Raw genomic sequence first — 14417 nt, forward strand, 5'->3', positions numbered from 1 at the left:
TCTGGGTATTAGGAATGACAAGGACAAGGACAGGGAGGGTGACAAGTGATGTCATATTGATACAAAGTTTACAACGTTGTAACGATATAGTTATAATATAAAAGTTGCATCGTCCGACATAAACATTGCATCTCTATATACTTTTTTGGTGTAAAATAATGCCCTACTTCATCGTACAAGAGTGTCACACCAAAGTAAGAGTGACCAACTAACTGCATTCCGTTGGAAATGCATTTATGTCACCTAGATTAAACCTGTTCTCCGTTAACTTTACTGTAACCCCAAACGTCCATTGAGTTCAATGGATGTTTTATTTTTGGTAACCTTTTCTGTAACCCCAAAACCCCCAAAGTCCATTGAGTTCTGTTCAATGGACCTTTTCTGTCCCTTTGAATGCAACATGATTGGTCATGCTTCACTGACATCACTGCCAGTGGATTCCTCGCGACTCGCGTCAGTGCAACCACCCTTGCAATTTCCTAGAATTGCACCTTTCTAGTTTGTATTTCTTTTTCATTTCCTGAAAAGTAAACATTTTGGACATAATGTACAAGGTTTCCACCCGACAGTGACCATATGTAGTACAGTATACTGTTGCTGTCGCGGGACAGAAACCTCTTATCTCCACAGTCCAACTTTTTGTTAATTTCGTAAATCAATCCCGTACTTGATCATACTACAGCGTGCGTGACCTCTCTGTAGAAGGAAGTCAAACCCAGCTGATCAGATACTATTTTCTTGCCGTCTTGTGACTCATAAATCAATGGTACATTATGGTCACAATGATCACTCTCTGGCCCTGTGAATGTATAAAAAGGTCAGTGCCCCCTCCCCCTAGGGGGAAAAAAGAGTCTACATAGCAGCTACAGTATTTTTGGAACTACTACTAATTTACCTTTTTTCACAACAGCAATACATAATAGTTATGTCACTTTTATAATGTTGCATTGTTTTTATTCAAAAACAGGCCATCTACAAGCTCACAATGCGACACAATGCGACGCGTTGTGAGCTTGTAGATCGGCTATTTTGGCCCACGTTTAAGATAGCATTAAAGTGGTTAAACAGATTTTGGTGCTACGGATCATTTCCAAATAGTAGCCCGAATTAATACGCAAAATCGATTTGGACCCCAGGTGTTTAAAAGAATTTGCATTTATTTGCGTATATTTGAAGGGCGTTTGATGTGCAAAATGGGGTCAGACCTCCGGCTACTGTTAGGTACCTGGGTAGTGGGTACTGTATAAGTGCTTGTTTGTATCTAAAGCAGTGGTTCCCAAACGAGTGAAAATAGCAGATCTATAAGTGCACAACGCGTCGCTTCATGCCGCATTACTAGCTTGTAGATTGGCTATTTTCACTATACTTCTTAATTATTTATGGAATGTCTTTGTTTGTTTGTTTTAAAATGTATACATTTGTTTATTAAAAAAAAAAATCTCCGTGACCCACAAATGGGTCCCGGCCCAATGGTTTGGGAAACAGTGATCTAAAGAGTCTTCTTCCTCAGCAGTTTGTTGTTGAGTGCAATGACCAGAGGACAGAATGGGACGGGTCCCACAAAGTCTCCGGCGACGATGTTGAGACAGTGGGGGTGGGGTCCAGGCGTCTGCTGTTGCAGCCAGTCTCTCAGACTCGTCCAGTGGGTGGTGGTCAGTGTCCTCAGAGACTCCTGTGGGTGGACGGCCATGAAGCCCCTCTCAGCGGTCAGGTTCAGACCTGAGACAAAGAACCCCTCTGGAAAAGATAACTTGGAATTAGCACACAGTGATCAAGATCACATACTGTACAGCAGTGATACTCAAACTCTGGCCCGCGGGCCGGCGCAATTTTGACTGGCCCATCAGCTTAATGTCCTTAAAGTCACACATCCAACAAGCTTTAAACTGAGCAGATTGGACCTTCCGTTCCACAGATAATGGCAAAAATATCGCCATTTTATTATTTTATTTTTACCAGTGGCTCTGCCCAACTAATTAGTATACCCAAAACGACATTGTAGGCCTAATGCAAATCAAATGAAAGAGAGATGTACTGTAGCTCTACTTAACTGCATCACTAGCCATTTGGTGGCTAAACAGTCTGGGTAATCTATTTTAAGTAGATTTTTTTATTTTATTTTATTTTATTTTATTTTATTTTATTTCCCTAAGCCATAACTATCTATTTTCACAAGTTTATTTTCTGTAAAAAGCCATTTGTATTGAATGTGGGCCAAGTCATAAATAACATTGTGGAGCAATTGAAAGAGAGATGTGCTATCTTTAATATTATCCCACTTGTTAGCAGGCAGACAGATAAACAACAACCCAGACAAATAGCAGACACATGTACATTAGTTTGTTTTATTGTTTGTGTGGAATATGCTAATTGCACAGAATTATTAAAAATAGAGAAAATGTAGCAAATTACTTTGATTATGTGTCATTGACAGAATATAAATGTAATGTCATTTCATCAACTGGCCCGTGGCCCCTTGACATTTTTGTAATGTGGCCCACAGGATCAGAAGTTTGAGTATCCCTGCTGTACAGTACACAGTCACTAAACTATGGTGCTATATATATATGGTTCTCAACCTTTTCAGGCCGTGACCCCACCCCAAATTAATGATATTTGAACTGGGCCCCCCCTGCCCCCACAAACCCAGCTGAGGAAACTCAACGTCCCCCGTCTGGTCTTGACACAATTTTATAGAGCCACCATTGAGAGCATCCTCTCTATTATGCCAGGGTCAGGAAGCGGGCAGGGAGGATGGTCTCTGACCCTTCTCACCCTGCAAACAGCCTTTTTTTTTTTAAACCCCCCTCGGGAAGACGCTTCCGTGCCATTAAGACCAAGACCACTCGTCACCTGAACAGTTTTTTTCCCCAGGGGCTGTTTCCCTCCTAAATAAGGCATGAGCCCCCCCCCCCCGTATGTTTTTATGTGTAGCTGTGCTGTAACATCATAAAAATATCCTGTGTGTCCTTATGATGCATAAATGCATAATGTTTCTGTTTTCTGTTTTGGTGTAAAGTGGTAAAGTGGTAAAGTGTTTCTGTTTTGCAGATTGTCTATTTTCCAAACTAAATGTAATGCCTCAAATATGATTATTTTGGATGGGTTGTGGCCTGAAAGGGTCGAGAACCACTGATATATAGTATATACTGTAGCACCTCAACCCCCCTAAAATAACCACTGAAGAAGAACCAACAGTGTGTGTGTACTGGTTTTCTTCCTTTTTACCATTTCCAATCTGCCGTCCCTATTTTGGGCATGTCGTCACAGGTGAGAATTTCCAACAAAACAATTGCCACGCATTGTGAGCTTGTGCTCTAGACCTGCAAATACAGGTACAAATACAGGTACAGTCAATTTAGAAACACATACAAGCAGTGCCTCAGTGGTGGGGAAAGTACTCAAATATTTTACTTAAGTAAAAGTATCAATACTGGATTGTAGAAATACTCCATTACAAGTAAAAGTCCAGAATTGTACTTGAGTAAAAGTACAAAAGTATTGGTGTCAAAATGTACTTAAAGTACCAAATGTGCGGAATGTTCCATTTCACAAGTTTTTCAAATGTCTAAAAATCCTTTGAAAATAGTGGATCTAGAAGCTCACAATGCGTTGTGAGCTTGTAGAGCTTGAGGAGTAGAAGTAAAAGTACAGAAAATTGGAAATACTCAAATAAAGTACAAATACCCCAAAACAGTACTTAAGTAAACGTACTTAGTCACTTTACACCACTGTATACAAGTTGAATCCAGGTGTGAATATAGGGAGGTCTAGAAGCGACTGAGGGATGAAATGGATCTAAGAGAAAGAGTAAGATCATTCCAATCAGATGGAGCTTTGTAGCAGAATGACCTTCGTCACAGCCGGTTTGGTAGGATTCACGGCTGAGAAGAAACTGGCGTTTATCCAGGAGCAAAGGAGCCAAAAACAGAGCCGGAAACAGCTTTGCGGGGACCTTCCACAGTTCACTGCATACCGACATGGGATGAGAAATACCTACCGTGTCCTCAGCTATTTCGTTTGGAATAGTCCATTCAACAGAGGGAAATGTAGTTAAAGTGAATGCTGTCTGTGTCTCATAGAATTCACAAGCTGTTCACCAAAACTATTACAATATGTGTAGTTTTATTTGTTGATTGGTGAGTGCCAGAGTCAGTTTGACTGCCACTGGAATATAATTTAACCATAACCACCAATGAATCAGTCAATGTTCCCAGTTTTAACACCATCCATGGATTAAAGAAAATTTAAATATCACGACTGAAAATGTTTGTGTGGCCTAAAGTCACGCCTCAATGTTTATTAGTCTATAGCTGTTGTCATGGCTAAACATTTCCAGGTTAACTAGCTAGGCTAATCGGCCAAGATAACTCAGCTTTCATGAAACTGATTCATTGCTGCTCCTGGATAATTTAAGACAGGCTAGCTGATAAATCCAGGTTTAATTCCCAATCTAGGTTTTGTGAAACGGGTCCCTGGTCTTCCCAGGTGTTTCAGTGAGGTGTTTTACTGTACCTGGTCGTCCCAGGTTTTTCTTGCGCTCCAGGTATGTGATGACACCGTGGGCTGTAGGTTCGTCTGCCCACCAGTAAGGGATGGCCGGCCACAGCTCCTGGTGTCTGAGCACTGCCTGGTCTTCATAGGACAGCAGCACCTGATGACCACATGACCACAGTGTCCTCAACGTCACCGCTGCTTCCTGAAGAAGGGAGGAGAGAGAGGGACAATCTGTGAGCTGTAAGGCAAAACCACAAATGCCAGTTTTGAAAAGAAAAGAACAAGTAGCCCCTATGGCCACCATGCCCCTATGTCCTCTCTAAATTACTCAGCCTGTATGGCCACTGAAAAAGTGAAACTGAGTTAAGGAAGCAGCACTTAAAGAAAGCCAGGACACACTAGAGCAGAATGCTGTCTGAAGAATGCTGCAATTAAAAATGCAGGCACTCAGCGGATGCTCTCATGCAGAGCCACTTATGTAAGATCAGAGTACATGGAATGAACCCTAGGCAACAAACAGCATGGCAAATGGTCCAAAGTAGAACACTGTTTAATGTTACAAAGAAACTAGGATGCCAGGTAAACATCACACATTGCAATGGGAAAAAGAGCTGAGTGTGGACATCCCTGAGGAAGTGTGGAACGACATGTGGCAAATACATCAGACAACAACCCAATCAATAGGATGGATGGAATTTGCATGGAAATATCAAATTCGATATTTCATCACACCCCAAATTAAGAGTGAACAAACTAAAACACAACAAATGTTCTGTAGAAAATGTGGCCACTACGAACCCAATCACACACATTATATTCTGGGATTGTAAGAAGGTCCGGCCTTTCATACACTCGGTTATTTGTGAAGTATTGGGATACGAAATACCTAATTCATGCCTAGTATTATATATGGGTCTCATAGAGGAATCTGTACAAGCGGGGGACAAATATTTAGTTAAGATCCCACTGATCGCTGCAAAAAAAGCAATTACTAAGAACTGGCTCAAGGACATTACTCCTGACTATATACAATGGAGGACAATGGACAATATACAAAGAAGAACTTTTTAATAAAAGATGGGAAAATGGATGTATAGATTCAAAAGGGGTGAGCTGCTGATATGAAGGTGAAAAAAATGTAAACCCCAATGTTATTATTATTGTTTTTGAGCGGTGGTAAACCGCTCCATAGAGTCTGAGTGGCTGTGCGTGTGTCTGTAGCCACTTTTCCTGATATTTCTTCTCTGTCTTTGTGTGTTTTGTTTTATTATTGTCTTTGTACTTTCTGTATTGTGCAATCATCAATAAAGGCAAAGTTTAAAAAAGAAACTGCTTCATGGTGGCACCCTTGGGTGGCTTAACGCAAGTCCAGGGGTGCCTCAGAATACTTTGATGATATTTGGAATTTATAAATGTCACTTCATTTTAACCACTATTAAAATGTACCTGAGTTAAACTGTGCTTGGTGCGTTCTTTTTCAGTCTACAGTACACCAAGTCTCTTCACCAGAAATAGCAGATCTACAAGCTCTGTGAGATTTATACACGTACGGTTAATATGACAAAAGGTGCTACAAAGTAACAATGTAATTTAGGGACGCCGTAGATGAAAATGTTATCATCTAAGTAACAAACAAAACACAAGATAAATGTTGAAGTAACCAACATACTGTATAGCTGCATAGTATAACAAGCATCTATCAAAACATAGTCCAGAATAAAGACAGACCACAAGGAGGAGAGTGGGGTGAGGTGGAGTCTGAAGAGGTGTGTTTTCTGACTGCAGCTGAATAGGTGCTTCTGCAGTTCTGACTAGGAATGGGACGATTATTGTGACCAAAAAAAAATAGCTATTTACGCTATGATCGTGAATCAAAATATCCCCAACATCCAGCTATTCTGGGGCGGAACGTTTGCCAATAATAGCAGATCTACAAGCTCACAACGTGTCGCAATGCAACACGTTCTGAGCTTATAGATTGTCTATTTTTGGCAAAGACATTTGGTAGAGAGTGAAAAAAAAGACTGTATCAAGTACGTTATTCCCAGGTCCGTTTTAAGAATTATAGAGAGTTTAAATGGTACTGGATATGCAGCTCGGAAAAATAAAAAATTGAATTGATCCCAGTGCATGACAGAGGATAATTTCACAATAAATTTAAATCTCCACAATACGATTATTGTGTTTTTTTTTTATCACGATAAACGATAATAGCAATTATTGTCCCATCCCTAGTTCTGACTGAGGCGAGTTTAGTCCACAGCTTGTGAAACAGGAGGGAGAAAAGTCTAGAGCAATGGTTCTCAAATATTCTTGTCTCAGGTCACCCCTCTCAATCAACTTTTCATCAGGTCACCCCTGAATTACATTAGTTACTTTATAGAACCTCACATATTACGCTACGTAAATATGTGAAACGGGGGAAACTTGAGAAAATAGTAGTTTCCATTACAACAGATTGAAAATAATTTACTTAAACACAATAAATACTTTTAAACACTTGAACCCCAGCATCGCTATTCTGAAGGGAACATTCACCAAAGATAGTGGATCTACAAGCTTGTGACGTGTTGTGAGCTTATAGATCAGCTATTTTTTGCAAGGAGAACTATTCCATCTAAAAAGATAAATGAAAGCTGTCAAATAAGACTTTGACAAGGATGAAACTCACTTTACGTGGACAGAGTTTGGAGCCAAAGAGTTTCTTCAGAGCCCAAATGAAGGATTCGTGGAGCTGGTCGCTCAGTCCCTCAAAATGGCTGCAGGCCAGAATAACAATCTCCTTTGGGTGAGAGTCCAGCCATGACACCACTGATGTCAGGGTTTCCTACAAAGACACGACAAATACAATACAACATGTGTATTTTGGACAGTTCATGTAAATACAACCTGGAAGGAACAAGTTAAAATCAATAATGATATTTTTTATGGACCGATAATGTAATCGATAGAGTAATAGTTATCAATAGTTGCAGCCCTAATGTCTAAAGTCCCTGTACTCACCAGAACTGTTAGGTATGTGTAGATGACATGTGTGAAGTAGAGGTAGCTGGATGACTCTTCAGGTTTCTGTGCGATACGAAGGTCGAAGTAGCGGATTCCCATTGAGAGCTGCTCCACAATGCTTTTATCCTGAACGAGAAGAGAACCATTTATAAGCCATCAATATGGGTCTTGGGTCATGAATTTCTTATACAAAGTAAAGGATAAGAAATAGGTTTCAGCTGCATATTGTTGTGTCGGGGCTGCACCCACGTTAATTGTTCCATTATTGTGCTTATAGCACTGATTCTCAAAGTGGGGTCCTCCAGGGGGTTCTAGTAGGACCCTTAGGGGTCTACTGTATATAACTCCAGTTCCATGTGTACACTAAGTTATGGGAGTATGTTGCCATAATGCGTAACCAGTGGTCCTTGATGGGTTTCCAGATGGTCCCCAGCTAAATGGAGAATTGGTAACCAAATGGATGGCATTTTTATAGCGCTTTTCTAACCAAGTTAAGAACTCAATGCGCTTTACAATGGTCCATTCATTCATACAGTACATTGGGAAGTGAAGCGGCGAACAGTCGACGCCAGCGTCCTCACTTCCCACATTCACACACCAATGGTGGCAAGCTAACACCAACCGACTCATTGGAGGCAATGTGGGGTTCAGTCTCTTGCCCAAGGACACTTCGACATGTGGACAGGAGGAGCCAGGATTCTAACCGCTAACCCACGGACCATTGGATGACCTGCTCTATCTGAGCCACGAATGGATCCTTTATAGATTAACTCTTGAGAGTGTAAAATGAACCAAAAGACCAAAGGTATTCACAAACATTTGCCTGTTATCTCTCCTATGGTACCACATCAATACAGCATGGAATTCTGGACAAAATTTCATCAAATGGTGGTCTGTGGCTCAAATTCCGAATAAATAATGGACCTTGATATGAAACATTTTTTGAAAAACACTGCCAAACTCTTAACGAGCCAATCACACTAAGCTATTTGTAACAGGCAAAATGTATGCCATCTTTTGAAAATCCAGGACTACAGTATGCACAGAGCCTGTTGTTACTATGCGTTTGTATTTTCTTTATTGCGATTACTGAGTTAAGCTGGTTGCACACTGCACTGCGTGTTTTCGTTGCGTTTTGGAAATCCGAAATCCAGAGGCCAGGGAGAGAGAGAGGAAAGAGAGAGAGAGCAAGGCACTCCGTGGCGACACTGCGAAAATCGGATAAAATCAACCCTGGTCTGAAAATAAATACGAAACCGGCGGCAGTGTGCAAACGTGATTGACATAACGTGAGGTTGATTTTTTTATTCACGCGCTCCGAAATTCACTCCGATATTCGGCCCGAAAAACGCAGCAGTGTGCAAAGACCTTTAGGGTGTTAATGTGCATGTCTGTGTATTTTATAATGTGTGTATTCGGCCTATAACCCAACTTACAGCATATCAGTATGGTCTAGTACAGCTGTTCCATCTGTCTGTCATCATGGTTTATTGTCATTTAAGGAACTAGTTAGACCTGTAACACCAGGGGAATTAATTTCTCTTCCTGGTAGGATGAAACGTTGATAGTTTCCCAGAAGTCATAGTTGTACCTTTATGTCATACTGCAGTGGTTCTCAGAGTGGGGTTCGGGGACGGCCGGGGACCCTCAGGAGTCTGTGAGGGGGTCCCAGAGGGTCCCCAGCAAAATGAGTTAATAACAGTATAGCATCAAAATCTGTTTAACCACCCTATTTCATACTTTGGCTATTTGATTATTTTTTTTTAAATCTGTGATCATTTTTATGATTTGATCTGCTCTTATGGGGGACCCTTCCCCCTGGCACAAAATATTTTCAGATAGGGGTCCACGGCCACATACTGTACATATCCTCTGTTGGGTGGAAACCAAAATGGTTTACATTTCAGGCTTCAAATTCAAAAATAACCAAAAGTAGCAGATCAACAAGCTCAAAACGCCTCGCTTTGCACCACGCTTTGAGCTTGTGGATCTGCTATTTTTGATACGTTTGTGTGATGCAGTAGCATGATCAAGTAGAACATTCTTTAACGGAAAAACACAAAGAGGTTCCTGCCCGACAGCAACGATATCAAGTTGGGGGTCCTTAACATGAAGACATTTGAGAGCCACCACATGTACCTGGGTTGTAGCCCATCTGAATATGACCGGTCTGGTGAGACAATGAAACATGCCATCCATTAACCGCAAGGTGTCCGACTCAGACCTGACCAGGGGAGAGTTGATATCCAAACAGTAGCTCATGGCATCATGGCTTCCTAATGTGAACAACAGATAAAAAATAAAGAAAAGAATATATATATTCATGTCATTACGTTTCATGAGGTTTGCACAGTGATGGAAAGTAACTAAGTACATGTACTCCAGTTCTGTACTCAAGCAAACAAAATAGTACTTTCCTCAATGTTGGATCTGGTTCCTGGGGTTCTGGATCCCAACCCTACTGTCACAGGGCAGCCTGTGCCCTATACACACACACTGCTTGCTTGAGGACAATGTACACAACTAACTACACAGCTCCTTCCATTTGACTAAACGCCAGTCCACACCAATGCAACTCCTTAAAACATGCAACTGCTCGCAACCATTAACCCCAAAGGCAGTTGCAAGGAGTTGCATTGGTGTGACATGGACTTGTAACAGTTTTGTTACAAGGAGTTGCGACTAGTTGCATTGGTGCGCTTTGGCCTTTAGACTGTCACAAGCTTGTAGATCCACTATTTGTGTGTGTGTGTGTGTGTGTGTGTGTGTGTGTGTGTGTGTGTGTGTGTGTGTGTGTGTGTGTGTGTGTGTGTGTGTGTGTGTGTGTGTGTGTGTGTGACATTCCTGCGGTCAGGTCATTTCCTTGTTCAGTCACTCAGTCCTTTTCTCAGACTGAGACTCACTCGTCAGTCAAAGAGAGTGACACTGACACAAGAAACTAACCAAGAGACAAATATCAATCAATAATAGATCAATTACGGTAATAGACGGACAGATCATTTGACCTGGCAGACTGACTACAGTACAAGACAGACAGACAGACAGACAGACAGACAGACAGACAGACAGACAGACAGACAGACAGCTACATTCCCTACTGAGGTAAGAACTGACGGATTTTAAGAAGTGCTAAAATATTATTTGTTACTATGAATACTACAACCACTAGTACCGGTATAAACAATACTACTATAACTTGGGGGTGTAACGATACATTTTAACTACGATATGCATCATGATACATGGTTGAACTTGACAATACCATATATGGACGATATTGGTTCATTCATGACGATACGATACGATGTGATTTAAAATCGATACAGTAACTATTTAGCAAAAAAAAAGAAAATCTGTGAAATGTGTGGATGGTGCAGGTTTTTAAAAGGAAAAATGTATTATGGATATACTGTAAATAAGTAAACATAGTGATTCAAACACACGGACATTTCTGATATTTGAACACATTATGGACAAACCCGCACATTGACATGAACAGCTATAGTGGACAGATTAAACCGACAGATACAATTATTCCCGATAACGTACTTTTATTTTGTAATGTTTGTAATTATATTGGTATTGATCTTATTAAAGATGATGAGAGTAAAGTGAGTCAGTATATTTAATTACATGCATATTACTTATAAAGAGATGACATAACTGTAACTTTCTCCTTTCCCCTTTCTTTCTGTTCTTTGTGCTTTTTCCTAAACTAATGAACAGTATTTTCTTATGAATCCGCCGACCCATGGATCATTGGACGACCTGCTCTACCTCCTGAGCCATAGCCACCTAAATTAACCACTTGATGCCTTGGAACAATAGATCTGATCCATTTAGTAGTTTAGGCTGTACAAACTTAGAAGTACACTGGATCAGTGGTTCTCAAACTGTGTCACGAGGAAAATTTGAGAGAATAGTTACGAAAGATTGAAAATAACTTCATACTTTGTGAACCCCCAGCATCCCTATTCAGGGGGGAACATTCACCAACTAGAAACAGTGCTCTTCCGAGCACAGGTCTCTGCCAGGTCAGGCGTCCTGGTGGCGCTTTGATAGGCCAATGTGAAAAGGATGGCATGTCTTCCTCGCCTTTCACAGCAATCGGACGCTGCATGCATGACTTGAGGCATTGTGTTCCAAAAATTTGTTTTGCAAAAGTCTACCTGCTGGTGGCGCTATAACGGGCCATTGTGGAAAGGGTGCACTTGGCTTTTGTTCCTTGACCAAGTGGGAATATGTGTGGCAAATTTTATGGAAATCGCAAGCTGCGTTCATGATTTGAGGCATTTTGTAAAAAAATTGACAAAGGTTTTTTACTCCTCTAGTGAGTGCGCATACAAAGTTTTCCACAATGATCGGTGGAAACAAATTGAACACAAATTGGCCTGTTATAGCGCCACCATGAGGCTGATTTGAGAAATTTGAAGTGGCATTTCTTCCTCTGCCTAGTGGGAACGTGCATGGCCAATTTTACCAAGATTTCACGCTGTGTTCATGATTTGAGGTATTTTGTTCAAAACGGAGCAATCCTGCAAACTTTGGGAGCCAATTGTAGCCAAGCAGGATGGAATATGGGAAATCGGACAGATCCATGTTGATCACATGACTGTAGAGATTTAGCCTAGTAAACGACCAACTTCCGTTCTCCAGAAATGGTTTCCGGAAGAGGGCGGGTACGAGGCTAGTAGAGATTAGGGGTGCAGGAAGAAATCGGTTCGAATTCGAATCGCGTTTCTAACATGGTAAGATTCAGAATCGATTCTCATTTTCCAAAAAATATTTTTATTAAATATAATTTATTTCATTTTATGATTTTCTTTTTATTACGATTTTTTTATTAGATATTATGTTGTGTTAGTACAAGTTAAAAGAACGTGTGCAAGCATGAATAAAACAGACATGTTGTCTTGGATTTACCTTTGTGTGTTTCCATTATTGCAATAAGTTAATAAAACCTTTACAATTATAAAAGCTAGATACATGTACTCTGCTAGTCTGCTTTCATGCCAGCAGACTGGAGTAGATCCTGCATGATAGCTTATGAATTGAATAGAAAATCGTTTTGAATAGAGAATCGTTTTTAAATCGGAAAATAATCGTTTCTAAATCGAATCGTTTGGATTTGAAAGAATTGAGAAAAAATAAATAGAATCGTGACCCCAAGAATCGATTCTGAATCGAATCGTGGGATATACCCAAAGATTCGCAGCCCTAGTAGAGATACTGCCTACGATTTGCATGATTTGTGTACAAAATCTGTGGGAGTAGGCCTAGTGTACAGAAATGTGTTTTGCAAACATCGGCCTCATGGTGGTGCTAGAACAAGGCCATGTGAGAAATGTGGGGCAGAGGTTCTGAATTGGCATCCAGGGAGTGTGCACAGTTTTGCCGCGCCCCGGCCTACGACGCCGGAGATTAGCTGGTAACAAACTAAATTAGCTGCAAACTAAACGGTACATAAAACGGAAAACGGTTTAAATCGCTTAAATCTCATTAAATTCGGAAAAGCCCCCGGCGGCGGGTGCCAGTAATGCATCCTTCCCATTGTAGCAGAATAAGAAGCAGCACTGGCAACTGCCGTCGGGGGAGTTCCGGTTGAATGGGAAAACATTACAAACTAGTGATTTAAGCGGTTGTTTCATGCCGTAGCACATATTTTATGTGCCGTGGGATGGAAAACCATAGTCGGGGAGCGTGGAACTACCTTTACTTTTTGGATACAATTTCGGGAAAAGTGTTTTCTACCTCACCGTGGAGGCATTCTACCCCAGCCCGGGGATAACTCCATAGGACCTCATCTCGGAGCACAACAGTATGCAGCGGAGGGTGAGGTTCTACATGAAGTACAACTTTGGAAAAAGACAATTAGTGTTAATAAGGCTGTGCATATTTACCAGGTATAGAGAGGTGTATTAAGGGGATATCCCACAGCTCCTCAGGTAAACTTGTCATCCATTCTTCATTGTTTTGATTCGTATGATAATCCATTGGAGTTGCATATGCGTTAATTCCAGCGAGGGTTATAGTTTAAACATCGAGGCTAAACTGGTTTCTATGGATGTAGGATCTGGATCTTTACTGTTGGATCTTTACTGTTTGATCTGTGTCAAAAAGCCAGTATAACAACTATATAGACGAGATGACGGTGATCAAGTTTGAGGTGTGACACAATGATACAAGAACGTGGACACAGTGTTGTCATTGTGAAGAGAGAACGTCTGCCAGAGAGAACATACCTCCCTACTTCTGGAAACTAAGGGACCGTCGCAAAAGTATGGGAACTGAAGCCCATTTTCGTTCAATGTGTGATGGTGGTATCTTGGTTCAAGCTTAGCCCTGAATACATGACTATCATATGTTCAGGGCTAGCACTCTCTGAGTCTGAAATCAGGCTATGATGGTGGGGCATCCTGTGTAGCCTACTACATGTTATTACGTTGTAATATCTCAAAACAATTACAATATCTCGAAAATAATGATATTGTTTTCAGAATATTTCTCATTGTTTTTCAAAAAGTTTCTTATAATTATGAGAACATTTTAATAAATATTCTCAAAATAATTAGAAAACCTGTATACACTCTAAAAACAAAAACTAGGCTCTACTCAATTTTATTGGTGAAACATTTTTACACTCAAAAATATTGAGTAAATATTACTGTTATGAAATCAGGTAGATGATACTCAATTAATTTGAGTAAAAGTAACCAAAACGTTTACGTACTTATTAACAACTAAAATTGAGTACAATGACCTAAAGAAATTGAGTAGATATAATTAAATTATTCAGTCAATGCCACAAAAGACTACAAGTAAATACATTGAAATATTAAGTAGATCTAATTGAATATTAGAGTATGATTTAACAAAACAAATATGTCACATTTACTTTATTCATTTACTTTTAT

At 40.4% G+C, this 14417-nt stretch overlaps 1 protein-coding gene across 1 annotated transcript; it reads right to left on the reverse strand.

The window, feature by feature from the left end:
- Nucleotides 1-1337: 1337 nt before the first annotated feature.
- Nucleotides 1338-13592, reverse strand: LOC308282421 (PI-PLC X domain-containing protein 1-like). Its single transcript, XM_080722766.1, has 6 exons — nucleotides 13404-13592; nucleotides 9643-9779; nucleotides 7501-7629; nucleotides 7169-7324; nucleotides 4516-4699; nucleotides 1338-1737 (listed from the first exon to the last, which is right to left on the reverse strand). The coding sequence occupies exons 1-6, from the start codon at nucleotides 13495-13497 to the stop codon at nucleotides 1490-1492; spliced, it is 948 nt and encodes a 315-aa protein (XP_080578892.1). The 5' UTR covers nucleotides 13498-13592; the 3' UTR covers nucleotides 1338-1489.
- Nucleotides 13593-14417: the final 825 nt, after the last annotated feature.

Source organism: Nannobrachium achirus, assembly GCF_963921795.1.
Source record: "Nannobrachium achirus genome assembly, chromosome: 1".
NCBI lineage: Eukaryota > Metazoa > Chordata > Actinopteri > Myctophiformes > Myctophidae > Nannobrachium > Nannobrachium achirus.

Coding starts and splice junctions, on each gene's coding strand:
- LOC308282421 (XM_080722766.1), bottom strand. CDS start 13,497: ATGGATTATCATACGAATCAAAACAATGAAGAATGGATGACAAGTTTA. Junction 9,780..13,403: donor AATACACCTCTCTATACCTG/GTAAATATGCAC, acceptor TGTTCACATTAG/GAAGCCATGATGCCATGAGC. Junction 7,630..9,642: donor TCAGATGGGCTACAACCCAG/GTACATGTGGTG, acceptor CTTCTCGTTCAG/GATAAAAGCATTGTGGAGCA.